This window comes from Odontesthes bonariensis, chromosome 1 (genome assembly GCF_027942865.1).
Source record: "Odontesthes bonariensis isolate fOdoBon6 chromosome 1, fOdoBon6.hap1, whole genome shotgun sequence".
Classification (NCBI taxonomy): domain Eukaryota; kingdom Metazoa; phylum Chordata; class Actinopteri; order Atheriniformes; family Atherinopsidae; genus Odontesthes; species Odontesthes bonariensis.
In genome coordinates this window covers 22074605-22093673 of record NC_134506.1, presented here as the reverse complement: position 1 = coordinate 22093673, position 19069 = coordinate 22074605, and the positions used below count along the sequence as shown (strand labels likewise).

The 19069-nt window shown below is 41.3% G+C and overlaps 1 protein-coding gene across 4 annotated transcripts; it reads left to right on the top strand.

Moving 5' to 3' along the window:
* The first annotated feature begins 212 nt into the window (after window positions 1-212).
* scube2 (signal peptide, CUB domain, EGF-like 2) lies at window positions 213-18769 on the top strand. Of its 4 annotated transcripts, none has more exons than XM_075460195.1 (23): window positions 213-439; window positions 863-979; window positions 1269-1394; window positions 1652-1786; window positions 2544-2669; window positions 2759-2875; window positions 4481-4570; window positions 5276-5392; window positions 5509-5631; window positions 5928-6044; window positions 6186-6308; window positions 6583-6699; window positions 8682-8771; window positions 8920-9042; window positions 9627-9794; window positions 10137-10343; window positions 13637-13807; window positions 15187-15354; window positions 15800-15961; window positions 16058-16255; window positions 16557-16709; window positions 17193-17272; window positions 17649-18769. In XM_075460195.1, the coding sequence occupies exons 1-23, from the start codon at window positions 352-354 to the stop codon at window positions 17793-17795; spliced, it is 3063 nt and encodes a 1020-aa protein (XP_075316310.1). In that variant the 5' UTR covers window positions 213-351; the 3' UTR covers window positions 17796-18769. The 4 variants fall into 4 exon arrangements, with proteins under 4 accessions (XP_075316310.1, XP_075316320.1, XP_075316300.1 ...); XM_075460205.1 differs by having other exon boundaries at window positions 860-979; window positions 10140-10343; XM_075460185.1 differs by having other exon boundaries at window positions 860-979.
* Window positions 18770-19069: the final 300 nt, after the last annotated feature.

The following is a 19069-nucleotide window of genomic DNA, read 5'->3' as shown; positions in this document are numbered from 1 at the left end:
CCCTGTTTTACAAAGTTGTTTTAATTAGAAAACTCCATGTAAAGCACAGAACTTCCGAACTTAACTGTCAAATTAAAAGTCAACGTAGAGCACATAGCAATATTTTGTCAATGCTTCCGGTTATTCATTAACCCCCATCCCATCAAAACACACACACACGGAGAGCTATGTGTACGCGCATGCACGCTCTCATTCTCGCTCTCTTTCAGACAGTCACTCACTCCTTTCTCTTTTCAAAGCCCGTTGTGAGGCAGATTGACAGGCTAGAATGAAAATGAGGCGGACGCTCGGTCACGACTTCAGTGCGTACCCGTCCTTTTGAGAAGACCTCTATACTTGGATCATATCACCATGGGAGCTATTTGGGCAGCAAGGGACTTTTGTTTGTTTTTGCTCTTGTTAAATAGTCGCCAAAGCGCAGCGCTTCCAGAGATTCGAGGTGGGACTGTAGTGAGTGTGCGTGTGTTTGTGTTGTGTTTTCCAGTTGTGGGAAATGCTGCTTTACGCACGCTTTCAGAAGTGCGCTCTTGTTGTTTCACCAACTAAGATTTTCACATTTTCTTTCAGTTTCAAAACCCGTAGCTTGTTTAAAATGACTAATGGTGGGGCCATTTGTGTGCTCCATGTTCATCTAACTTTACACAACTAGTTGTGTAACTTGTTTGTAAGTTAGTTTTCACAGGACTTCTTCAATTGCCATCTGCAGACTGTTACTTAATAGTGTTTGTCAGTTTTCTACCTATATATCATACATATCTACTATATATATGTATATAAACTCTTTGAATATATATGATGCTGTTATATATATATTTTCTTACGTCTTAATAAAATTAAGTTATGTACATATGGATTTCAGCAGATCCGTGCGCAGAGGGAAGTGATGGCTGTCACATTGATGCTATTTGTCAGACTACCCAAGGCTCATACAAGTGCACATGTAAGGCAGGCTTTAAAGGAGATGGAAAACACTGCGAAGGTAATCTTTTTGCTTGTTAAGCTGTTGCCAAAACCAGTGGAATCACAGAGTTTGGATGTTTAGCCCCACATTTGAACAGGGTGAATGTCATTAACCACATGTTACTTTCTCTACCCAGGTTTGGCACATAATTTAGAGATTTGTATCTATTTATTTTTCTATAGCAGATGCTGTACATCTGAATATGACACTCAGGTCTTGTTGTTGCTGTATGACGACTAAGATAGTTTGAGTTGAAACATTTCCGATCTGTAGGTGAACACTCATTAATGTGGTGTTTACTCGTCAGATATTGATGAATGCGACCTGGAGTACAATGGAGGTTGTGTACACGAGTGCAACAACATACCAGGCAACTATCGTTGCACTTGTTATGATGGATTCAATCTGGCACACGACGGACACAACTGTCTGGGTAAGAAAACCACAAGGAGAGTCATGATCTGTTGCAAACAGCTTGAACCATTGGCTCTGATGTTGAGGAATGCATGTTTGAGTGGGCTGTTTGTGAAGTTTCTCACACCCATTTAAAGAACATTAGTTACATGTGCAGTGTTTATAACTCTCAGCAAAACCGCCATACTTGATTTATATGAGTGAAAAGCTTGTTTGTGGCAATAACAAACACTTTCCAGAGTTTTGTAAACTGTTTTTTAATGCAATGTCCTTCAGATATGGATGAGTGCAAGTTCAACAATGGTGGGTGCCAACACACTTGTGTCAACACCATGGGCAGCTATGAGTGCCGCTGCAAAGAGGGCTTCTTCCTCAGCGACAACCAGCACACATGCATCCACCGCTCTGTGGGTAAGTCTGCAGTAAACACAGAGTGTGAAATCCTGAATAGTGTCTTGTTCATTTACAGCTAAGTCTCTCTGTTGTTGTGGATGCTTGTATGTCCTGACTGTATCGAATCACGAACAGATTATTATCAAATCCTCCCATAGTCACCTACAAGTCAGAGATGGATGGCGCAGTGAGGGGTGACAGGTTCAAGCTGGCTCTCGTCACTGAGCTTTTATGTGCTGCAGCAGCTTGCTGTGGGAAAAGGCTCTCTGTGTGCCGCAGAATAAAATAAGTTAATAACTGCAACACTCTGCTCTCTGTGCTCGGTGTCAAAGATTAGTCTGAAGTGCCTTTGTTTTGTCTTCTTGACTGAAGTCGACATAAATGCAAGCACTTTCCACTCCATTGGGTCTCGACAGCCCTTTTAAATCCTGCAGACCTGACCACTCAGCTGTAACCCGTCTATGTAAATGGTGCTGCATCTCCTCTCAGTTTTCAGCTCAAAGCAGCATCATGTATGTCATAGGGGGACCGAACGTTTTTTTTGGTATTTTGTGTTGAGGCCAGCTGTAGCTCTTTTTTGCAGGATATTCTTTTTCTCTGTAGAGGCGCTAAAAATAACGCAGTGGTGGATGTTTTTGGATCGTGTAAGGCGTGAGAACAATCAGTGTCTTTGAGGATGCCAGACTAATCTCCCAGTGTGTGTGCCTTTGTGTTTAACTGGTCAGTCACTGCAGGAGAGTTTCATTGTGTACCTCTCTCCCTCCTTCTATCCCAGAGGGCCTCAACTGTATGAATAAGGAGCACGGCTGCGCCCACATCTGCAAGGAAACACCCAAAGGGGGTGTGGCCTGTGAGTGTCGTCCAGGGTTTGAGCTGGCCAGGAACCAGAGAGGCTGCATCTGTGAGTGCACCGGCATGAAGTCACACAACACATCAACTGAGATATGCACGCCCTGATTGTTTGCCTTGTGGTCATTGTTTACTCTGCAGTAACTTGTAACCATGGCAACGGAGGCTGCCAGCACACCTGTGAGGACACTGAGAATGGCCCCATTTGCAGGTGTCACGTCAGGTACACTCTACAACCTGACATGAAGTCGTGTGTAGGTAAGTGTTAACACAGGAAATGCAAAATGCTCCAGTCAAACTGTCCGGGTTGTGCACTAATACGCACGTTTAACATGGTCTCACATTCATTTTTAAAGCCTCCCTTTAAAAGTACGTTTCAACGTTCTGTTGAGTGATGCCATATATTTTCTGCTCGTAGCTCAGTCATTTCGAAGAACATCAGTCTTGTCTCATAAACTGTAGCAGCATCTTTGCAAATTCAAAAGAGATTAAAAAAAAAAGATAGCAGAGTTACCAAACATTCAATCATTATGAAGAGTATTTTTGTGAGGCTGTTGGTGTACTCAATGCACTTTTTGGACTGAATTTCAGTGAAATGCATGTGAAGTATAAAAAACATTTAGAACATATATGTAATGGTGCTTCATTTTTACTTTGACTGTGGTAGATTTAAAAGATATATTTGTTTTTGGTCAATCCACCAGCTTAATAAGTCGCTGCAAATTTAGTAAGAGGAGCCTTAGTTTAAGAGCCGTAAGTTGTTCTTTTACTGCCTCATAGCTTTATTTTAGGGGTCAACTTGAAAAGATTTACATCTGTTGATATGAAAAAATAAAACTTAACATTGATACTGATACTGCATGTGTTGCTGCAACACCTCTGCTGTCTGAAACGCTCTGTTCTACCGCTTGTCTCTTTAAGGCCACGCCCAAATGTGTGGGCTGCTCTGATTGGTCAATTGATTGGTCAGAAATAGTGGGCTGAATAGCCGCTGTGTATTTTCTGTTTGTGGTGTGCCAAACTAGTCACATTAGGCAAATGTTTACATGGTGATATCATTAAATAGGGAAGAAAACCATTGACTAAAGAATGCCCGGTTTAGTTGTCTCGGGAGTGATGTGATTAAGCCATTTGTCCTGCACTCTGGGCTTTGTACTGTTTCTGGTCTTTTACCTCCACAAAAAAGCTGCATAACACTCTTGACGCAAAGGGAGGACCCAAAAAGCTCAGTAACATTTCAGTAATGTTTTTAACCAATCAACTTGAAGTTAGATTATGTTTAAAATATTGTATAGCTCAACGAAAGAAAGAAAACGAGCACATTATGGACATTATATATCCTGAGTGTGTGAAATAGGAATCATTTACATCCTTTGCTCAACAAGATGGGAAAACTGGATGTTTTTTGAAGCAGCATTCCATTGTGTCTGATCATCAGAGTTGTCATTTCTGCTAAGAATATAACAAAACTAGTTGGATTTTTTTCTTTCATAACATGGATACTATCTTGATGAATAGATGAAAACACAAGATTAGCTCTTTTCTTACGCAGTGTGCTTTTTTTCCGCACAATTGTTTAGAGGGATAAGAATCAGTTGTCAGATAGTGGGTTGTATCTCTTCTTCCAGCAGCAGTGTGTGTGAGGTCCAGGCGTGTAACTGCAATGTTGTCTCCAGATTCTGATCTGCTGTATTATCTGACGCACACCAAGCCACTACAAGCAGAAAATGTTTCTGGTTTTCGAAAGGTGACACAAACACCAAGAGCGGAAGTTACCCGGTTAAGTTTTAGTGGGTTTGTTATTTTATAAATCCAGTGAATCTGTTGGCCAATACTGTTAATGATTGTATTCCTGCGTCACAGAGCTAGATGACGCCACCACAGAGTCCTCGGACCACAACGCCACATCCTTTGCTGAAGTGGACAAGCGTGTCAAAAGAAGACTGTTGATGGGTAAGAGCGACACCCCTTACAGGCCAACAGCTTGAATTGTGTATTACATGGTGGTGTGCTGAGCTGCCGGGAACCACTAAGGAGCGGGAAGAAGAGTAATGTCTAGTAAACCGATACATTCCTCAGTCTTCTGAGCAAACTGTGAAATGACTACACGCTCACCATTTTGCCCTCAGTCTCCCTCCTAAAATATATGCATTTGTGACAGTGTGGTACATTTCACATTTTCCTCCCATTTGAGAATGGCCACGTGTGAATATTTTCTCGCATAGTTTGTATTTATCAGTTCTGTGGTTCTGGGTCACCCGGCGTGTGTAAAACATTGTATCTTTTGGCACCTTATCAGGCACATGAGCTCTGTGAGTCAGGTCCTGCGTTATAAATAGCGCCCGTTGTGAATGTACGTGTCTGCAGACGTACAACTATGCAGCCTACCAGCAAAGCATTAGGGACTCATTTGTCTGCTCCCATTAATATCTATCAATGTTAAACGCTGTCTTCAAAGCAGTTTTGACACAAAAGCAATCTAAATATATAAAACAAATTGTACATTTTTAAAATGGTCCAGAATCCAGATGTTTTGAGGGCACAATGCTCCTGAAAAGCCCATTTTGTAGATGTGTACCTGAAATAGAGAAGTAATTCAGAATCATTTAGCAGGTGGAAGGTCATTCACACATAGTGATATATGTGCTGTAACTGCAGAAACCTGTGCCTTGAACAATGGCGGTTGTGACTGCACCTGTAAAGACACATCCACAGGCGTGCGCTGCAGCTGCCCCATCGGTTTCATACTGCAGCCGGATGGAAAAACATGCAAAGGTCAGACTTCCCGCTCACAATAAGACCTTCACAGAGAGGAACAGCACACTGAAACACAGATTTGGCAGATTTGTAACCTTAATTTTGCTTGAAATGCGGTCACTTGTTTCTCTCAGATATTGACGAGTGCGAAGTTCACAACGGCGGCTGTGAACACTTCTGCAGGAACACCATTGGCAGCTTTGAGTGCAACTGCAGAAAGGGCTTTAAGCTTCAGTCTGATGAACGCTCGTGTCAAGGTAGAAAGTCTTTCGACAGGTTGGGGCAAAAAATGACTCACATGATAGAGATAAGATGGGGAAAAACTTCCATTTTTCTCTTGGAATTTTGCTGTTTTAGTTTAACCCTAAAGCTTAATGATGCTGACATGATGTAAATGAATTTAAAAGATCTCACTGAGACTGTAATTGCTGACGAAAGTCATTATTCCACCTGATGTACCACATGTCACACATCTCTGAGTGGGAAATTCCTCTTGATGAAGATTGCAACTGACTGCCCTGCTATTATGTCATCTGCCTGATTTTGATTACAGATATAGATGAGTGTTATTTTGAGCGCACATGTGATCACACATGTGTGAACTCCCCCGGTGGTTTTCAGTGTCTGTGCAACAAAGGCTACACCATGTACGGACTGGCCCACTGCGGAGGTAAGACCGAGCTGTGTGGAGGAGGTTACACATAACAATCTGAGTGTAAAGCCCCAGTGCTGAATTTAGACCTGTGTCACTCTTAAAAACCTTCTTGGTCACTTGTGGGTTGTAAAAAATGGTTTTACCTTTTCATCCCAGATATAAATGAATGCAGTGTGAACAATGGTGGTTGTGAGCAGGGTTGTGAGAACACCATGGGTGGATTTGAGTGCTTTTGCCATCCTGGCTATAAGCTACACTGGAACAAAAAGGACTGCATTGGTAAGCTTCCTCCACATTTGCTGAGTGCTTTTCTTCTGTCTTTCGGAAATTGTGTTTATGACATCGTGGACTAAAACCTGGGGGACAAAAACAGGAGATACTTTGAATTGTTCTCTTTTTCTCTCTGTCACTTGATTTCTCTTGTGCTTGAGTAAAACATTCAAAGTGCAACAATGATTGTACAACCATGTATCTTTGGCGCCTCATGCTCGTGTTCAGCTGCAATCAAGCATTTTCTTTTTTACCTTTGAGTTTTGTTGTGGTTTTTATCCAGAGGCTGATGGTTTTCCACCTGCAAGCCCCCCCTCTAAACCTACCTTGAACTGTAGTAAGCAGCAGGGAGGCGACCGCTGCTTTTTGACCTGCCAGTCCCAAGTTCACATCAGTAGTGGTGAGTTGAGCCAGATCTCTGTATAGCATGACTTACCTGTTATTGTCAACTTGCAGATCTATCTTCAATCTTACAGTTTTCTCATTAACTAAAGCTAACCTACACATTTGAAAAGTTTGTTGTTTTGTTACACGCCTGCACTTGCTTGTTCTCACTCACTTGTTACATCCTGATGCTTAGTCATTCAGGATTTTGAATGGAGAAGGTACCCCCAAGTATAATTTTTGAACTTGCTGGGTTACCCAAGCTAATGTAACAGTTGTGGGATGCGTCGCCATGGCAATGTGGTAAATGTCACCATAGGTTTCAACAATAAAATGAATGTTATTGTTTATTCTAACGTCTAACCGTGATGTTTTCTTAAGCTTAACCAACTACTGTTAATGTCTTAAGTTAACCAGATGCTTTAAATGTTTAAACTTAACCAAGTGCTTATTTTTGCTTCATTAAGTAATACAGTAGCAGAGGGAAGGAAGGCAGAAATATAGAGAGAGTTGGAAGTGAGAAACAATCTCAAGATTTGGACTCAAACGCGACCCTCATGTTCAGGAGTCAGGTCTCTCTCCTCTTCCACCCCACTGATATCCCAATGTGATCCATGTTAGTTGTTTATAATCAAGTACTATTGACAGACATTTTCCTGTTGTTATTTACTATTGGGGCAGCCGGTGTGTCAGCTACTGCAGCAGAGGGATAACTGGTAATATGGAGCTGTACATTTCCCCTGCATCAGAAAGTGATGGTAAAGGTGTAACCGTGAGTTAAAAGGTGACACAAAGAGCTCGAGACGCATTGCTGTTATGTGATCAGTTGGAAATTAGAAAGTGTTGCCTTACACATGCTGGTGTTTGCTGTCCTGCTCCCACTGGCTCAGCTTCGATATCTCGGCCTTTTAGAAATGTAGAAAAAGACTGCCCTCGATTGCTCACCTTTGTGGACTGTTTAACACTCAACACAGACATTTCTGATTGAATACTGTTCAGTAGAAGCTCAGCAGTCCTCCTCAAAGTTTAACAGTCCTTGAAAGGTTGCATCAAGGTCATCATTTTAACCCATGTTTTCACTTTTAACCACCAAAATCGATCAAAATGTTTCACAGGACCTAATTACTGTCAATTTGGATATTTCTTTTAAATCATGGGTTTACTTCTTTGGATTAACTGGCCTCGGTGGAGATGTCAGAAAGCATGCAAACAAATGATGAGTGTAATATATATGATCAATGTTAACAGTGGAAAAGCATGGCACAGAAATGCAGTTATTTACCAAAGCGTCTCTCAGACATGCGCTCCTTTCCATTAATCTGACGGCAACTGAACGTCTGTATGTCGAATTATGCATGCTGGTGCTTTCCTGTAAAACTTTGCAATGGTAATCTAACAAGAGTGAGCCGAGTCACATTAACAAACCACTTTCATCACAGCACATTTCTGTGCTGAATGCTGCCACTGTGCAATAAAATCATCTAAATGAGAAGCCAATAAGAGCCTATTATCACAGCAGCTGTAGAATGAGTCAATAAACACACCCACAGTGTGTTTGGGAGGCTGATATGAATTGTTATGGCAACGTAATATTTTGTTCTCTGTAAACTCTGACTTTGGCATTATATTGTACTTAATCCACTGTCCAGTCTCCCTGGAATGGCAAATATTGTGTGCATACAGTGGCTCTCCATCACTGTCGTGGTTAAACCCGAATGAATCCATAGGGAACATTAACTTAAAAGTGACTCATGCCTCAATTACTGAATGCTGTAGCTTTAACTGATTGATGAAGCCATCAATGTTACGAATCCCATGTCTGAAAAGGGCTTAAGTCAAGCTGTTTTAGATCTAGTTGTGTGAACAGTTGTCAGCTTCATTCTACGGAGCGACTCGTCATGTTCCTACATGCTTCCTCTTTGCTCTCTCACTTGGCTTTTGTGGTCCTAACTTTTGTCAGTATTGGTCTGCGTGTCATGGCCTCTTGTGTGTTTTCAGGGACGGAGGATTCCTACACGGTGACCTGTGGAATGCCTCTGCCCTGCTTGACTGACGCACAAAAGAACAACAGTGGCTTGTATTGCTTAGGCAAGTACAAAACCTCACAGATTTACATCAATCTTTCTGCTTTGCCGTACAAAACAGTAACTCAGGAACAGCTCAGGCTTGTGTTTCTGGTTTTCAGTTGATATGTAAATAGATCAAAATGACAAGATTTTCTGTTTCTGTCCTCCAGGTCCAGGAAAGGCCAGTGTTCCACGCATTAAGACCACAGCCACTTTTAAGTCTGGCACTGCAAAGTGCAACTTAAAACGAAGTCAGGAGAAACTCAGGGAGAGCTTAAACTCGGCACACTCAGGTACAGGAAGCCCAACAATACCTTCAAACACCAGACTTAGATGACAGATAGATAAGGATTAGAATTACATCTCCTTCATGTTGCAAAAACAATTTGGGTTTAGTAAGTGCTGCCAGCATCTTGAGAAGTTAAATCAGACCTGAAAGCTGCTTCAAAGAAAACCAAAAAACCAAGGGCAAATGTGAAAGAGATTTGTGGGGAAAGTGATGTGGTTTTGAGTGTTTTGAATGTCTTGGAGCTGCACTTTGTCTGGCAGTGACAGGGGAGGATGTAATTAGCCATAGCATGCCTTTCAATCGGGTTGACCCAGCCATCAATCAAATGGGTTTTTGAATGTACGATTATGTTGCCTCTCCAAAAGAGTTCAGCATGCTCTTTTTCATTGCTCGCTGTTACTGAAAGAGATACATTATTTCCTGTCCACTCTCAGCTCTCTACTTAGAATTTCCAAAATATATTTTAAGATGTTAAACAATGTGAGTTTGTACTTTAACTCTTTAACAATTGTGTGATTTTGTGTGTTGTAAATGTGTCTGCTGGCTGTGGCGTGGTCATGGGGGGGTGGCTGTCTCCCATGTTCACAGATAGCAGGTTCCTCTTCACTGAAAATGTCCAGTTTAGCTATGTGAGCTTGCGCTGCACCACGTCGGGACAGAGATCACGCAGCCGTCACAGCAGGAAAGCTGGCGAGGAGGACAGCTCCTCCATCACAGCTGAGTTTGAGCTGGATGTGAACCTTGAGGAGGTAACAGGTTGGTCTCTCTGCACTTCCTGCCTGCTTGTGACCTTCGCTCCTTATTCTCTGTCTGTCTTTCTTTTGCTGCTGTCTGTCACTAAACAAAGCAAACCATTAAAGTATCTCCTGTTTTGACTTGACTTTGGTGGTGGTGGTGGGCGCTAGGTTTGGAGCACGGGGTCGAGGCATCTTCTATTTTAATTGCTTGATTTCTATAGTCTTGGTATCTGAGAGTGTTTTTTTTTTTCTTTTGTGAGGTAAGCATGTGGGAATCCAGGCATGAAATCTCGGTTTACTATAGTTATGCACTGTTAAGTTTTGGCCTGCAAACAGTTGTGGTATCAACTGCTTCTCTCAGCAGAGAGTTGTGACCTGAACTGCGTGCGTCGGCGTTCAGAGAGGAGGCTCAAGAAGACCATCAGGACCCTGAGGAAGTCCATCAACCGGGAGCAGTTCCACCTCCACTTTGCCGGGACTGACTATGAGCTTTCGAAGAGTCTGGGCCAACCGGCAGAGCTGCCAGGACACTGTGTGGCAGGTCAAGTGCTGGTGGGCAGGAAATGTGGTGAGTTTAATTCACTTATTCAGAACACAAACTATATTAAAGATCAGGGCAAGCATCATTGAGCCAGGCACACTGGAAATATTCCTCTCTCCAACCTCTTTGTTTTTAAGTCGGTGTTGGCTCCAGGTGTGCCCCATACACGCAGTAGACCTGTAGTCTTGTCTTTGAGTAGTTGAAATGGCCCATGCCAGTAAGATATATTTAGACAAGTTGGTTTAATGATTGGATATGGAACAGGTGTGGGCCAGATGAATGCCGTATTTGGTTCTCAGACATGCTGTAATGAGCAAGTTAGAGGGGAGAGTGAGTTTGTGTGGAAGAACAGAGAGACTGTTGTTGAGGTTCCAAGCTATGAGATCTTCCAGCATCTCTTTGGGATAAGAGTGTTGCATTAGGACTCATGGCAGGTCTCCTGGTCGCTGTTGCCTCCTCGCTGACTTTTATATACAACGTGTGATGGAGAAAATATTGGTTAAATGTGACCGCACACTGTTAGGGGAAAAGAGCTGAGAGTTGGCTTGCATTTTTCCTGGCTGATGCTGCTGTAAGCCCCTATTTTCAGGCCTCTCAGTAAGTTTGCTGCCTGCTGAAACATCTCATCAGGATACTGGTGCCTGTCCTCTTTTTAAATGTCTAAATATTTACTCAGCATGTGCTTTGTGCCGTTTTACAGATGTTTATATGTGATGCATAGCCAGCTCCTCAACGCCACATGAGAAGAATAGAGCTGATGGACCCGTTACTTGTGTCAAGTTTCCTGCTCCTGTTCAATTTTTCCATCTTTTGTAAAACAGACCTTAAATGTCTTGATTCCTTAATTCTTCAGCTATGCTTTCAGGTCAACATTAAACAGTCTATTGGCCATGGCAGGGGTGTAGACATGTAATTTGGGAGAGGAGAAAGGGGGGTCTGCGAGGCATTCTTCTTAACCTCCAGCTCTTTAAAGGAGCTATATTTTTCCCTCCTCCCCCACCCCCCGCCCTGGCTTAGCGCAGAGTGCAGTTTAGTCCTTTTCAGTTTGCCCACTCCATTGAAAACCCCATTTGGGGCTCGTCCTTATTCCCCTCAGAGGAACGACAACACAGGCTTCTGTGAATTTGCAGAAAATAGTGTGCAGCATTTAGGGCATTTCTCCCATGTTTCTGTGGTGTGTTTTAGTTGCTGTCGGCAGTGCAAATTTATATTTCAGAAAGTCTTTACTCTTTTCTTTTTATTTGAACTTCTAAATTAGAGAGCAGTACAATGTGTTTTTATGTAAAAATTAAACATACCTGTCGAAAGGCTCAGCGAAGAAGATCTATGATACATGCTGCACATCCGCTTGTCTTTTTGAGTGTGGTAGTCAACTTGTTTGTTTTAATATTTAAGATTTTTAGGAAGTGCTGTTGATTCAAGCTGGCAGTTTGAGTATGGGGTACCCCCCACCTTTTCCCCCAGCTGGGGCCACTTTGCATGACCCCCAGCCACTAAACTGCTAAAGAGAATTGACTTCAGCCACACCATGGGAATCAATTAGCATCAGCTGTTTGGGCCTCTGCTTGATGGGCGCAAGCGGTGATTGGGCCGAGCAGAATGGGGGGATTCAGAAACCTGACCCCTTTTATTGGGTTCAGCTCCTTACCACTGTGATACCGTAGTGTTTTCCTATGTCATCAAGTAGGAAAAAAACGGGGCTTGAATAGAGGTGAAAGGTCTTTTAAACCTCTTTGGGGCCATCAATTCGAGGACTCTATAGAAGTGCTCTTTGCATTTGAAAGGCTTCAAGGTTTTTTTCTCTTTCACTCTCACTCTCTCCTCTTCCCTCCCTGTTTCCCTCTGTCAAATAAAAGCTGTTAGAGGACAATGCAATGATGGCTCCTCATGGTCTTTCAGAATAAACAAAGGGCTTCAAAAATGAACTGCTCTTGATAGAATTACATTTTCACTCTTTAGAGGAAAATCCAACAATTTGCTGAGCTTCGTATAATGGAGCTACATTCAGACTTTTGTGTGTCAAGCTTATGGAGGCAGTGGATCTTTACTCACAGGCAGCATCTGAGGCACATTTTGCACTAAAGACCAAGTGATTTAATTGATTTATTCTTGTGTGAGATCAGCTACAGTTTTCAAGTCAAGTTCTTTAGGCTATCAGACAGACACAGTAATTCCCAAATTAATTACAGGCATCACTCTGAATGGGAGGAACCAAAGCAAAACCGTGTTTTGGTCCCTGTAATCAAGCCTTTGCTCTTTTGTGGGGGAAATACCCCCTCTGACTTACCTCTGGATTTGCTTTTAAAATAGGTGGGTGTGCTTATGCTGGCATTAGAAGTTCCTGGTGCACAGCTGTGTTATGTTTTCAAGTATTAGGAAGAAAGGCAGCGGTGGAAAGACCGGTGCTCCTTTCTCCCGCGGATTCTGTGTGACTGTGTTTAGCTGGAGTGCAAAAGCATTTGAGCAGTTTAATGACGCTTTTGACGGCTTTTTGTAGAATATTTAATTTGTGTACAAAGTGTGTATGTGAGATGTATGTGTATGTACGAAAGACAGCAGGCTGGCATTTATTTTACTATATGAGGAATGTCAAACTTGGCTTTAATGGCAAGAAACAATCTGTATTAAGCACGTATAATTATACAAATGTATAATTATATATATATATGTATGTATAAACTTTCAGGTGAATAGCTTGTTTATGACGTAGCTGTAGTACAACTTGACGGTTGCCTGCCTGTTCATTAACATCGAACTCTCCAATAAGGCAGAGCCGATACCTTTGATGTGAACATTTAACTTGCTGCTCTTCACTGTGTTTATCCGTTTCAAGTATCCACATGGCCTCCCCTTGATTACACTTGAGAGTGCAGTTGAAGTCTGGGTTACTTTAATGTTGCTGTCATTGAATATAACCGCTGTCTTTAATGTGTTTATCTGCTCTCTGGTGAAAACTGTATGATTATGTGTTGCCACGGGGAAAACTGCTATATTTGTTGATTCATGTCTGCATATCACACTGTCTTTCTGTCCTCAAATGTTTTTTGCACTATGTTTAACCTACCTGTCTCTGTTCTGTCGGCTAAATTACGTTAATTACATGTTCAGACACAACGTAAGTTCGGTCTGTTTTGGGTGTCTTATCTTAAGTGTTAACAGTTGCTAAGGAAGAATTTGCAGTTTCTCTTTGTTGAGCAGTTTGATTTGTTTCAGCTTGAATCCATATAGCAGTTTTATTTTTAAGAAAACAATACATCTATCACAGCCTAATACTAAAGTAATCCATTTTTTACGTTCTATTTTCCCCACTTATCTGCTAGTGAGCTGCAGTGTTGGGATGTACTTCGATGGCGATCAAGGACGGTGCGTGCTTTGTCCAGCTGGAACGTATCAGGATGAGGAGGGACAGATGTCTTGTGAGGTCTGTCCAACACCTGAAGGAAGAGAAGTGTCCAAGGTGGTCGGAGCTCGAAACATGTCAGAGTGCGGAGGTGAGCGGTTGTGTGTGACTAACAAAATCTAAATATAATTCTTAATCCTAATAAAAATATGGACACATAAACAATATTTTCATAGAATTAAGATTCTATTTATATCAACAAACTGGTAGCCCTTCGTGTGTGTGATCTGCGTTTAAAACATGGCTATGTCTAAGGTTACTATACATTTGATGTCTTGACTGAAAGTGATAGGATTGAAGATCAAATTAAATGGTTATTGTGATATATAAAGCAGCTTGTCGTTAACTCGTTGGGGCATATTTGAATTGTTAGGTTTTGTACAGTTGGTCAATTGATATTGTTGCCAGGAAATGATGAACACAGACCAGACAAATTTGTTTCAAAGCTTATGGTAATACTATCTATAACTACAATCATACAAATCATACATACTGACAAACAGCTGAGAAGCAACTTTTTAAGGTCACTGGCACCACAGTGCAGGAGCAGACATCTACAGTTTGCCTTCTCCTTCTTCATCAAGTCATTAATTGTCCACAGTCTTTCAGTACTGGAGCCGTTAACAGTTCAATTCGTAATCATAGTAGGTGGTTATATATGATATAAGTCCATCTCCATTTTTGCTACCTCAGATATTAGCTGATTCTCCACCTTTTCACTCTTTTTTGGGAAGTTAACCAGCTGCTTGGCTGTGCATTAATATATACTATTGAGTAACGGTATCTATCCTCTAGTCTAACTTGTAGCATTAAAATGTGCAGCACAACACATTTTTGAGTGAATCTGAAAAATACATAAGCATTTAAGCTAAAGGGAAACATAACATCACAAAAGTCTGATAAAGGCCCAGACAATGAGTGTGAAAAAGTGTTTTGTGAGTCTGAGCCACACAGGAAGCGCTGGTGCCATGATAAAGATCTCTCCTTGGCAGATGTTCTGCTTTGTGTAAACCCAAAGAAGCTTGAGTTCAGGTGATGAAGATGTATTTGAATTCACAAGGTAAATGTTTTCAGGCTTTTTTCAGGCCTGAGTAACAGCTGAAGGAGCCACTATGGGCGTTATCACAGTCACTTTGTGGCCGAATCCCAGATCCCATCTCCTTAGACAGACTAAACAAGAAGAGTTATCAGCAGATTCCTACAGGCGCCCATTTTCTATTAGTCAAACCGGAGTTACACTGTGTGAGAGGTGCAGAAGAAACGTGGCATAATTCCTATAACATTTGCTTAAGCTGTACCACAAATGCTTATCTTAATAGACTAAGAGAGTCTTTTATCTTCTATCCCTCACGAAACACTGTGAAAATATGTGACTAATCAAACTGTGCAGTTCTAAAACTGTAAACAGAGGTTTTGCTGTTTTTGAGTTCACAGTCTGAGCTGACCAAATACTTCATTGTGTGTGTTCAGGTCAGTGCTCCCCTGGTCAGTACTCTCATGATGGCTTCATCCCTTGCCTGTCCTGTCCACTGGGAACGTACCAGCCAGAAGTGGGGCGCACTTCCTGTTTCCCCTGCGGAGGAAACTTGGTCACCAAACGCAGTGGAGCTGTCACCTTTCAGGAGTGTGAGACCAAAGGTGTGAGATCATCTGTGCTCTCATTGCTTAATTACTCCTGTTTAGATTAATTTCTAACATAAATGAGGGGCTTTTATGGTTCTATTGGAGCAGAGACAGTTTATGAAAGACTGTCAAACTTATAAAATAAAGTGAAACATTTGCGGTTGTGGGGATTTTTACGTTTTTTTTCCACTTCACCTCATGAATCGTGGATGTTGACAAGAACTCTGCTGCCCTCTGCAGCTGCTGTGTGGTCTGTACCCTGGAAACACATTTTAGTTTAGTTTAAGGTTGTGTTTATTTATGCAGAATGTAAATGGTTTTCCCTAGTTTTCCTGAGTATACCATTTTGGAAGTTTTTCAGACCAGTTCAGTAGAGAGTAGTCTTTCAAGTGTAACAGAGAATATTGAGATGTTTATGTCAACTGACTAACTCTTCTGTTACTACGCTTGGCTCCTGCAGTCCAGTGCTCTCCGGGACATTACTACAACACCAGCACACACCGCTGCATCCGCTGCCCAATGGGGACATATCAAGGGGAGATTGGCCAGAATTACTGTGTCGCCTGTCCCGGTAACACAACCACTGACTTCGACGGCTCCACTAATATCATGCAGTGCAAAAGTAAGAGCGTGTATAACCAGAAAAGCCTGTGAAAGTGAAGCACTGCAGCGGTTTCCCAATAAGTGACACTCCTGACACATTTGTGTTACTTACTAGACAGACAGTGTGGAGGAGAGCTGGGAGATTTTACTGGCTACATCGAATCCCCCAACTATCCAGGGAACTACCCTGCCAACATCGAGTGCACGTGGACCATCAACCCACCGCCCAAGCGCAGGATCCTTATTGTTGTACCAGAAATCTTCCTGCCCATTGATGACGAATGTGGAGACTACTTAGTAATGAGAAAAAGCTGTGAGTTTTAACTGTGTGTGTGTGTGTTACAACTCCTCCGAGTGGTTGAAATTTAGTTTAGGTTGGTTATGCTTAACTCTGGGAAACTATTGGGCTGGGAGTGAGTGCAAAGTGCAAAGTTGAATTAATTCAACTCTACATCAACGTGGTCAAGATGTTATAAAAAGTTTCTGGCTGGTTGACACAATGAGTCAACATGAAGTGTCTTATTGATCTTCCACAGGACCACAATAGACTTCTTTCCTTATATCCTAAATAACTGAAAGATGTCCTGCTTTGTGCACACACCTTTAACTCACAGCTCTGCCCAACTCTGTGACGACCTATGAGACGTGTCAGACGTATGAACGTCCCATCGCTTTCACCTCCCGCTCAAAGAGGCTGTGGATTCAGTTCAGGTCCAACGAGGGAAACAGTGGGAAAGGCTTCCAGGTTCCCTATGTGACATACGACGGTGAGAGGAAGCAGGATGTTTTGTCCTCTACATACGAGGTTACTTTTGAAATGTGACAGGTTATAGATTAGTGTTTGAACAAATACCGTTAGATCTAAGTTACTTACACAGTCTGTAAGCTTGATGGTGTCGTATTCAAATGTGTTGCTTTAATGTATTAACTGCTAATATTGTCGTCTGGAAATATGCACAAAGGCGTTATTAATGCACAGTATAATGTACATATATGTATATATAAGAGGAAGTCTATACTGAGATTAAACCCTGTAGTAGTTACAAGCATTTTTATTAATAGCTATAATTCAAAAACTCTTTTTTTCTTCGTACTGTAAGTGATTCTTGCAACATTTATTTGTAGATTTAATACATAACTCTGTTTCCTGTTGCTCTCTCTACCCCAACACTGAATAACCTCATTTTGTTACATAGTTAGTATTTGATTTGTGACTCTGAGGAGCTGTTTGTGGATGTTATTTGTTTCAGAGGACTACACAGAACTGATTGAAGACATCGTCAGAGATGGAAGATTATATGCGTCAGAGAATCACCAGGAAATCCTCAAGGTATCTGTGTTTTTCATCTTCTCTATTCAGATGTGCAACAAAGACCAGTAATGGTTCTGTGTGTTCTTTACTCCAATGTGGGGAAGTCTGAAGCCCTGTCAGACATCCGATCCTGCATAAACATATTGATATACAATTTCTATTGATTATAAAACATTACGTTGTAAAATACAACAAAACCCCCACATCTGTGCTAACAAAAACATTTGAATGATAGCATTTTATGTCTCAAACCTAAGATTGTGTTAAATTGTATCCTGTGAGCGTATAGTGCCCTCTAGAGGAGATAAGTAAAAGTACAGACCACTGATCACATTCTCTGTCATCTGAATTGAATACCTTCGCTTTCCATTAACAGAGTTAATTTTCTCCTCAGGATAAAAAGCTCATGAAGGCGCTGTTTGACGTGTTGGCTCACCCACAGAACTTCTTCAACTACACGGCACAAGAATCAAAAGAAATGTTCCCTAAATCCTTCATCCGCTTCCTGCGTTCCAAAGTCTTGAGATTTCTTCGTCCTTAAAAGAGCAGATACTGGCAACAGTAACTCTTTATTCACTGGCCCTTTTAAGAGTATTCTGTAGTTACCGGTTTTCACACAAAGCCATTGTAGAGCAGATCTTACTCTGACTATGTGGACAATTCAAGCAAGAGGACTTCTCACAGGGGTTTAAGAGGAAAACATGAAGATGTGCGGAGCGTTGATCTGCATCTGCGTTCTCAGAAAGGAATCTGGATCTCTTTTCTTTGTTTGGAAATATGTCTTTACACCTTTCTTAAGATTTAAAGTCGTCAGGATTAAAATCAAAAGCTCTCATCTGTGTATTTGAATACTGCTTGATGCTGCACATGTTGCTTCATGGGACTCTTGGTAACAGACTCACGATGAATCACAAATATGGCAGTTGAACAAATATATACCGAATGTCGATGATACTGTATATAGAGTGTGTATTTAGTTTTAACATAGGCTTCTTTCACAGGTAGAGGTGAATTATTGACAGAAATACTACTAAATGTCAGGGACTAATAGATAACAAGTGTTTTGTTGGGAACACTAGCACTACTAAAGAGATAGTTCCACCACAAAAGCAATTATTCCGATGAATATCTTGTATATGATGTAAAAAGTTTTGGGTGAAATGCTAAGTAAGGTATGAAGGCATAGCTGCAAATGCTGGTGGCCCATGTATTTGGTACTCTATCGTGTCAGGATGAGTACTACTGTTCTTTAAATAAGTATTGACTTAATGCGCCCATGAGATTTTGACTACTGCAACAGAATAGCGCCTGCTTGCATTAATACATTTTATATTGTGATCTAGCAACCAAAGATGACCCTGTAGACACCCCGAACAAGTCATGTTGGAGTGCATCAAAAGTAATGGACAGTCCTGTAAAATACAACTATTCACTTGTCGTAGATGTTTTTTTTTCAAATGTATATTTTTATGTTTTTGTACATCTAATATGCTGTAAATAAAAACAGGAAACTTGTTCAGTGTTTTTTTATTCTCTTGACCAGCTTTTTTTTCTTTTTTTCTTTTTACATATTTTTAAGTTTCTGTAGTGAAATCAAAGTTTATACATATATTCACTGGGAAGACTGTTTGGAAAGAAAACAGGGCTTCGTTATTTTGTTAAGTTAAGTGATTATTGTGCATGGTTTACCATAAACATAATCGTGACTCATGACTCAATGATTAATTAAAGAAAACGATGTATAATTTGCTTATTCGGATAACGTACTCATAAATCAATCAATTCAATTCAGTAATACAGCAAAACATTTGTCTC

What these genes read in the sequence shown, in the direction of transcription:
- scube2 (XM_075460185.1), top strand. Translation starts at nt 352, where the DNA reads ATGGGAGCTATTTGGGCAGCAAGGGACTTTTGTTTGTTTTTGCTCTTG. An exon ending in CCAAGTTCACATCAGTAGTG is followed by an intron (nt 6,700 to 8,681) that starts GTGAGTTGAGCC and finishes GTGTGTTTTCAG; the next exon opens with GGACGGAGGATTCCTACACG. An exon ending in GCTGGTGGGCAGGAAATGTG is followed by an intron (nt 10,344 to 13,636) that starts GTGAGTTTAATT and finishes CTTATCTGCTAG; the next exon opens with TGAGCTGCAGTGTTGGGATG.